At 46.1% G+C, this 8351-nt stretch overlaps 2 protein-coding genes across 3 annotated transcripts; one reads left to right on the top strand and one right to left on the bottom strand.

The window, feature by feature from the left end:
* Positions 1–102: 102 nt before the first annotated feature.
* On the bottom strand, positions 103–1758 carry LOC121602719 (26S proteasome non-ATPase regulatory subunit 10-like). Its single transcript, XM_041931510.1, has 2 exons — positions 1486–1758; positions 103–1428 (listed from the first exon to the last, which is right to left on the bottom strand). Exons 1-2 carry the CDS (start codon positions 1588–1590, stop codon positions 844–846), a joined length of 690 nt encoding a protein of 229 aa, XP_041787444.1. The 5' UTR covers positions 1591–1758; the 3' UTR covers positions 103–843.
* A 1485-nt stretch (positions 1759–3243) lies between these two features.
* LOC121591834 (putative mediator of RNA polymerase II transcription subunit 26) lies at positions 3244–7623 on the top strand. Of its 2 annotated transcripts, none has more exons than XM_041912862.1 (5): positions 3244–3726; positions 5451–5575; positions 5663–5884; positions 5958–6056; positions 6147–7623. In XM_041912862.1, exons 1-5 carry the CDS (start codon positions 3669–3671, stop codon positions 6387–6389), a joined length of 747 nt encoding a protein of 248 aa, XP_041768796.1. In that variant the 5' UTR covers positions 3244–3668; the 3' UTR covers positions 6390–7623. The 2 variants fall into 2 exon arrangements, with proteins under 2 accessions (XP_041768796.1, XP_041768786.1); XM_041912852.1 differs by having other exon boundaries at positions 5451–5584.
* The last annotated feature ends 728 nt before the right edge of the window (positions 7624–8351 follow it).

The following is an 8351-nucleotide window of genomic DNA, read 5'->3' as shown; positions in this document are numbered from 1 at the left end:
ATAAATAGTGGGAACGAACCAAAAACTGTGGGAAGCATTCAATAAGATGTTCTCTTTCTCTTTGGCAATAAATGACAGGTTTAACAAACAGAAAACGCACGATTGAATGATTGATCCGATCAAATGATCCGGATCACCTTTATTAATGAACCGGAACTGAGCCGATCATCAAAAAAAAATCAGTTTTTAACACCACTACTATCCGTCGAAATAAAGAACGTCTTACAAAGCCAGGTTCATTTTCTCCCATACCAATATGAACGTAAACCGTAATCCTACCCGTCGAATTGAAGAACCTCCTATTACGCGAGGTCGTTTATCTCATCCAATACAAATATGTACGTGAACCGTATGACTAGATCATTCACAAAAAGATCATCCTACCCGTGGAATTAAATATTGTCCTGGTCTGCCAAATAATTTTCCAGATGTAATAAGGTAATTCCTCTTGCGAAATTAAACCATTTACCATATTTTCATAAACTGAAATGAACGAATGAATCGCGATTCACGTTCAGTTCATGTAAAGGAAAGAACTAGTACGTTCACGTTTATGGAAATGAATCGAATTGCCCAAGCCTACAGTACATGCGTGGGTGAGTTTTTATTTTAATTTCTAAACTTTTTTTAGCTCAAGTAGTAATTTTAATTCACTGTTTGGATGATACTCAGTTGCTGCTTCAACTCGCTGACAGCAACAAATGACCTCACAACGCTCGCACGTGGAGTATTTAAAAACACACACACACACACACATAATAGGGTGCGCGTGCGGTACACGGACATTTGCCAGCTCGTAACGTAACGCTCTTAAATCTAACATCGCCCCGCTGACCCCTTACTCTAACCCGCCTGGCGCCTGCTTGCGACCGACGCGGACAGCACCTGGCGCAGCGAGCGGGACGCCAGGTCGAGCGGCGTCTTTTCGTACCGGTTCTGCAGCTCCAGGTTGGCGCCGCCCCGCACCAGCTCGAGCGCACACTCCTGCTTGTCCTCCTCGCAGGCCATGTGCAGGGGCGTGTTGCCCTCGCTGTTCGGTATGTTCGGGCTGGCGCCCGCCTCGATCAGCAGCCCGATCAGCTCGGTCGACCCGATGGCGGTGGCCCGGTGCAGCGGCGTCTCGTTCAGGTAGTCCACCACGTCCACGTTCGCGCCGAGCTGCACCAGGTGCCGGGCGATGGCGGGCTGGTTCTTCGAGCAGGCGTACTGCAGCGCCGAATGGCCCCGCCTGCTGCGCTGGTGCACGTTGGCGCCGCGAAACGTCAGCATGGTGACGATGGCCGGATGGCGACCGAGCGTGGCCAGTATTAGCGGCGTCAGTCCGGCATCGTCCTCCGCGTTCAGCTGGTCCGGGTGCCGCTCGAGGATGGACTCGACGAGCCGCTCCTGGCCGACGAGTGCCGCCCAGTGGACGAGCAGCCGTTCGCTCTGAAATAAAAAAGGGCATAAGGTAGTGCAAGCCGAAAAACGCTGCGTGAAGCCTACCTCGTCCCGCTCGGTAATGTGGCTCGGGCAGCGCATCAGCGTCGCCTGTATTTCGTTCTCCGACTTCCGGGCCAGCTCGTAGAAAAACGTGCTCTTGCTGCTCATTCTGTGCGTAGTTGGTTGAGCTGGAGTTGTGAGGATTTCAGCTTCAGTTGCGACTCCAGCTACGATGAGACGGCTATTTGCCTGTGTTGCTCGTTGTGTGTGCAACCACCATCGACGAGTGCGATGAGTTTTGTTTTTGTCCTCGGTGCACGAATGACAGCCAGACCTGTCAGCGCGGCACTGTGTGTGTGTGTGTGTTGTCATCGGAAGGGCGAAGGGTACAAAACAATGAACGCACGTGCACATTTCGAGTGGATGAGCATGTTGTACAAAGATCTTGTTTGCTAGACACCGTTAAATTTATGATCCGAAAATTATAAAATATTTTGGGCATAAGCTAACACTTCCTTTAGCGCCTCTCCGAAGCCCCAGTTTGTTACTGGGCAATTTGTTTTGATGTTGTTTGGCTCAGTTCCTAGAAACTGCGGCTGGAACTGGGCTAGAACCTTTCCAGGTTTTTATTATGACCTTTGAATAAGTAGTAACAAACATTTACGACTGCGTCAAACATGTAAAGGTTACTTATTCTATCTCTTCTGTTCCTGTAACCGTATGACTTGGATAATATTCGGAGATGGTCCTTGTAGGAACTGGCACTTTTGCCATTAGATCAACAGGCAGTTATGGAATGCTTAAATCAGCAGACAATTCAGGCCGTTCCTATGATCCTTAAATCGTTAAAATCTTGTATAAAGGCCTGGAATTTCTTGTAGTTGGACAATACCCGTCCCCAAACCTTGATAGATGATCTACGACTCAAACCATCACTCGACTGACTGCTTTGAGGCTTTTAATGGGAATTTTAACAATGTTTTTTCGAGTTGAAAACAGGGACTAAAAGTGATTAAATACAGTCAGTTATTAAATCATCGATGAAATAGTATAAAAAGAGACATAGAAGTTGTTTCAAAGTAGTTTTTGGAAGTTACAAGTTCCTTTGTTAAGAAGATGGAACTTGCTTCAAGGGGGAATCAAGATTGGAGTTTTATTCAATATTTAATGAGACTTTCGCTATTCATTGTGTTAAGGTTCTCATATAATCTCCTTCTTATCGCTATTTTTATATTTGGAAGCATAATTTCCAGTGAAGTTAGTCTGTATATAGGGAAATCTTTCTTCTTCTTCTTCTTCTTCTTCTTTGGCACAACAACCGCTGTCGGCAAAGGCCTCCCAGTACCCACTAGTGAAGTGAGCTTGGCTTTCAGTGACTTATTGTTACCATAGCAGGATAGTCAATCCTACGTATGGGGGCACGGTCTATTCGGGACTTGAATCCATGATGGGCATGTTGTTACGTCGTACGAGTTGACGACTGTACCACCAGACCGGTCCGGCAGATAGGGAATCTTTACGCATAGAAAAAACGATAGCTTTACACATAAAGATCCAGAATTTAGCCACTCCTGCAATGAATTAAATAAACGGCAATGCATTCGGTTTCTGGATCCGAAAGAAAACGAGATCTAGCTGCTCGCGTGGTGGAAAGTGAAAAAAAACCCGAACCAGGCACCATTAAGGACATGAAAAATCGTTGGGTGGGCTTTCCCGGCAACGGATGTAAACAATCTTCCCTTCCTTGGTCGTCCTACCCACTAGATCCCTCAAAGCCAGTGAGAAGCGTTAGGCCTATGCTGCACCATTCACGTCCTGGCGGTCCGCGAGCTCGATGCTCTGTGTCAGTGCTGGTTCGACGATTGGCGCATATTGTTCTGCTTTAGTGTTCCGATTCAGCCCTGCGGTGTCAGGAGAATCAGGTCTCAGTACCGTGTTCAGCTCTGGAGTGCTCGTGTAGATATTGCCCGTGCGTGCTTTTGCTGTGGTATAACGACAATTTCTAGAGGAATTCATTCTACCAATCTCCAGCAAAAGACAAACTACAGCCTCAAACCGAAGCAAAACTCAAAGGTTTCAACATGGAAGTAGAGATGCTGGTGATCATCAATCAACCCGTTGCCTGCTAAACTACGTGTTCCGTTCGTTTTTGGTTGGTAGATTTATTGTATGCTCATCAGACGAGAGCGTTCAGTAACGCTAGACCTCAGGTCCAGAGCAAAAACCCGAAGAAGTGAGCCCGCGACATGCTATCACCTGCCAATCTGGATGAAATCAAGGAACGCATTAGCAAAAATGAAGAAAGTAAGTCTGTTTTTGTTTTTTAATGTCCCCTTTCTAAGGCTAGTAAGAGGTCAAATCGACAGGGAACTCTTAAGTACAAAAGTCAATGTGTCCCTCCAGGTGATGCGCAAATTGTCCAATTACGCTCTCCCTGGCTGGCTCCCCTGTTTGTTTGTACAGTGCCTCAGCACCTACAGCACATATATCCGCGAAACCTGAGACGTTGCCTGCACATTTTCGCAGTAAGCTCGTCGTCCAAGTAAGCTCTTTGTGGTAGACGGGTCTAAAAAAAACCTCGTTGTTCTGTATATACAACCAGAAGTTTGGTTCCGCTTAAGCTATTGCCTTTTGTCATTGATCTAACAAACAGCCAGGGAGGGAGATCTGGTGTGTGTGGCCGGAGTATACCCCTAAGCTGCAAAAAAATCGGGTCAGAATGGTTGCGGGCTAGAAAGCAATTCGCAGGCGGAAGAAACAATTTCAAACAAACATTCCGTTACGGCGGCAGGTCGCGTGCGCGATGGGACTGTGTGGGAAATCCTTTGCATTTACGTTGCCTTCCGCCAGCGAAAGGTCCTGGGTAAAGTAGATGGGGGGTTGTCTTTTTAAAATACTACTCCGAGGCTCGTCATCTTGCTTTTGCTAGAGCTTTTATCGAAATTCAAAATCAGGGCGCTTACTTTGCACGCATTATCAATTTGTCTTCAACGCAATGAAAGCGTGGTGCTATTGTCACAAAAATAAAGATGGGACACAAGGTAATGGAATTAAAGAGATGTAATTGTTGAATAAAAAAGGAATACCCGTAAAGTATGGGGTGAACAATAAGGTTAGGAGGTCACCGCGGCATTTGGGCAACATAGTTTAGCCAATACAGGAGGAGCAGGCGGAGGAAGTGCTAAAGGTTGGGGTTGTTTGGTTGTTGCCCACGATATTCTGTATCATACGCGTGCCCCCCCCCCCCCTCAAGCGAAAAAAAAGTATGGTAAGAATAAGCAGCAAAAAATGAAAAGAAAGTCCAAGAAGAGGGAACCATGACAAGACACTCTTTGTGAATATGAGACAGAGCCCTGTTGTATTGGGGTGGGTTGAATGGTTACCGAAAATAGCATCGGCGAGGACTGTGGAGTGGTAGGTGCGAGTCTAAAACCGAGAATAGATAAAAGAACTAGGACAACGATGTCATCGAACTGGGTTACTAACATCGCGATTGCTATAGGTCAATGACAAATATGGTGGTGTATGGTAGAATCTATCCATGGCATCTATGGCACGATTAACTTAAACATTCAAGAAGATTGCAGGAATTTCAGGTCTTCAGGGCAGTAATGAATTGGTTTGTCCAATTTTTGCTAGAGGTCTAAAGGAGCGGTGAATCCAATGGTTGAAAATAATAATGGTTGATCGTTTCAAGCAGAATAGCAGATATTGATGGGTAAACTTTTGCCGCCAGTATTGTGTTGAACTCTGGCAATTCACCTAGAATACAATCTACAGCAACATTATGCCTACATGGATAGATGGATTGAGATAACAAAACTTTATGTAAGACATAAAGGAAGGAAAATCTGAAGGATAAATTTGAACATAAAGGCGATGGGTCAATACATTCTGACCTTTAGCATGTGTGTTTCCAAAGACCCAAGGCACTTTCAATGTTCAGGAGTTTTCCATTCGCATAACATTGACTCTCAGAATGATTCTTAACACCACAAGTCAATCTTGTTGCTTTATATTTCCGCCAGAAATCAATGTTCTGCAGGCAATTAACAATGTGCTGAAAGAGCGTCACGAAATCGAGTCCAACTACAAGAATCTAGCGCTCAAGTTCAAGGAGATGCAGGAGGAGGAAGCGCTCCGTCGAGCGAAGGTATGTAGTGTACGTGTACGAACCTACCGACCGTCTGCTCCAGCTGGAACGTGTTTTAATGAAAGGTCTATACTCTCTCGGTTACAGTTTGATGAGGCGCGCAAGAAACAGCTGGCAGAGCTGCAGGCGAAGGGTGAAGCGCTCTGCCGAGAAAAGGCAAAGCTGCAGCATCAGATCGAGCATGTCACCTGGCACCTGGAGGGATGTCGCCGGCGTCGCCCCTGTTTGGCCCGTCTACCCGAGAACTGCCCACTGAAGGGGGATGCGCCGAGCTGTCTGCCCCATTCGCCCGAGAAGCTTAAAATCATGGTAAGGTACTGGGTATATGGGTGTGCGCTAGCTAGAACCGAACGTTATCTTAATGACCTGTCATCTCTTCAAGGCAAACATGAAAAGCACCGCCGATCATCTGGTGCGAGGGATCATGGACCTGCGAAAGAAGATTCATATCGTGCAGGATAAGCTCGAGTATGAAGTAGCGGTAAGTGGTCCAGTGTTTGTTGATGCTGTAGTCTAGCATTAGTTTCGTCGTCTGAATATCGTGATTCATCATCAAACAAATCCGTTCCAGCGCAAGAAGGAGATGGAAAAGAAACTGGCGGAGCTGCGGAAGGAGATCTGCCGCCACAACAAGTGCATGCAGCAGCAGCAGCAGCAGCAACCGCACCAGCAGCATCACCATCACCAGCAGCAGCAGCAGCCGCACGGCCACCACCACCACCATCACCACCATCACACGGTGCCGGTGGCGGGCGGTGGGCACGGTACCACCTCGCTGCCGCCGATCGCGAAAAACTGCATCGCCACCAAATAGCAGCGGGTCAATTCCGAAAGCGTTAAGCCCGATCGCCACCAGTGTCCGCACGGGAAGTACATCAAGCTGCCGAGGGCCACGTCTAACACGACCTCGTGAGGAGCCCGCGTGAGCCTCGCTCTCGTCCCGTTTTGAACATTTGCATGCGCTTGGTAGGATGCTTAGCTTTTGCTGGCGAATGCTGGTGGACTTTACTCCACTAGACATCAACCAGGTGGCCCAGAGTTTACGCTTTTTGGAATTGAAAAAAATCAACATACTATTAGTTATTTTATTTCGTTGAACTGATCCGGTACAGCCGTGTAGGTCGAATCCCCCCGACAGGCAATCTGTGGTTTTTCGGAAGTTTGGGAATTTGTGGTACGTGGTCCGCGATCTGCTGGCCACCGGTTTACCAGGGTTTTGTTGTTCATATTGCAGCTAGCATAGATTAGTTAATAGAAAGAAGTTTGGTACACGCTTCCTTTTTAATCCTTATCGTCGTTAGCAGGACGCAAAGTTAATATTCCCATGTTAATCGCTGTAGTTAACGTTAGCAACAACACGAAAGTATATTATACGTATCCCTCGTATGACTAAGCGTTATTGTTTCGTGCTCCAAGTAATATAATAGGGATGTGGCACCGATATAATTAAACCGTATGATGCATTTAATGCAAAATCACTGCGCAGAGACGTCGGATCTTGAGGTGAAGAACGCTTAGCTGGTTATGATCAATCTTTTACGGCAGCGGGGATAACGGAAGCAGAGCGAGGGAGATACTACGCGGTAGGGACAAGGAGAGATAGAGGGAGATCATAATGAAGGGCTTTCTTTTGGTTTCCTTCAAGGTAACGTAGGCTCTTTTGAGAAGGTGATGCTGAGAAGGTTGAAAACGATCCTAGGGGATGAGGAAAGATATTCTCCTTCGTTTGCTTCTGTTTTCTCCGCTCATTTTGTATCATTACCTTGTTTATCATGTTATTGCGTACTTGTTTTCATTATAAAGGAATAAAGGAAGAAAGAATATTCTATACGGTAAATAGGAGATGATTTCATGATACTAAAATATTTCGGAGCTTACTTCGAGACAATCAGGAACTTCGAATAGGTCGCATTGTTCGATAATCGAATTCAATCAAATGCAAAACTCACACAGGGTCCACGTTCCGATAATGTGGGTATTGTCTCAATATGTTGAATCGATTGGCTAAATGATACGCGAGTCTCAGTACCCCAACGTCCCTCCTTCGGGGGTCCTAGTACCTAGTACTCTGTCAACTTTTATACATACTGTATACTATAGACTATCGATCTATCGATCTACCCCTAAATCGACGAGGCCCCAGGCGACCGCCTAGTTTGCTTACCGTTAGATCCGCCGCTGGCTGCAGTGGTTTTTAACTTTAAAAGCTCAGGTTCAGGTCGTGAGTTGGGCCCAGTCAGTCAAAGAAAAAAAAATCCAACAGAGAAAGCTCCTCCAGCAGTTGTTATCGTTCGACTTTTTCAAGTGACGGGTTTATGTACTAGAAGTGGAGTTGCTGCTGATATTTCAGTCTGAAGGATCAGGCAGCGGTAATCGCTGATGCGGGCGTGCGTGCGTTTTCTGAAAATGTATGGAATTTGACACCCGCTGCGGGTGACAGTTTGCAACCGCATGCGTCAGAATCAAATAATTTTGGTTTTTCCACACGCACGCCCGCACGCCCGCAGTAGCGATTACCGCTACCTCAGAGACTAATATATTTTAATTTTTGTACATTTACAAACAAATTTTAGTACGGGGTAACGTACGTTAGTTAGACACTTACTGTCTACTTGGATTTCTATATCTATGAATTTCTGCTTTAGTTCTACATCCATTAATGCACCGAAAAAATAAATACTACCAATTCAGCAAGGGTCCCAGACACAGGATACGTTCAGAATCCTTTCCAGGATAGGTATCGATTTAGGATAAATTCTAGGGCCAGTTTCATTTT

The sequence above is a fragment of the Anopheles merus genome, chromosome X, assembly GCF_017562075.2.
Source record: "Anopheles merus strain MAF chromosome X, AmerM5.1, whole genome shotgun sequence".
NCBI classification, from domain to species: domain Eukaryota; kingdom Metazoa; phylum Arthropoda; class Insecta; order Diptera; family Culicidae; genus Anopheles; species Anopheles merus.
This window is presented reverse-complemented; position numbering and strand designations above follow the sequence as displayed.

Bases quoted from the DNA above. Each gene is read 5' to 3' on its own strand.
- LOC121602719 (XM_041931510.1), bottom strand. From the start codon at position 1,590: ATGAGCAGCAAGAGCACGTTTTTCTACGAGCTGGCCCGGAAGTCGGAG. The intron at 1,429-1,485 runs GTAGGCTTCACG...TTTTTATTTCAG, and splicing joins ACATTACCGAGCGGGACGAG to AGCGAACGGCTGCTCGTCCA.
- LOC121591834 (XM_041912852.1), top strand. From the start codon at position 3,669: ATGCTATCACCTGCCAATCTGGATGAAATCAAGGAACGCATTAGCAAA. The intron at 3,727-5,450 runs GTAAGTCTGTTT...TATTTCCGCCAG, and splicing joins CATTAGCAAAAATGAAGAAA to AAATCAATGTTCTGCAGGCA. The intron at 6,057-6,146 runs GTAAGTGGTCCA...AATCCGTTCCAG, and splicing joins AGCTCGAGTATGAAGTAGCG to CGCAAGAAGGAGATGGAAAA.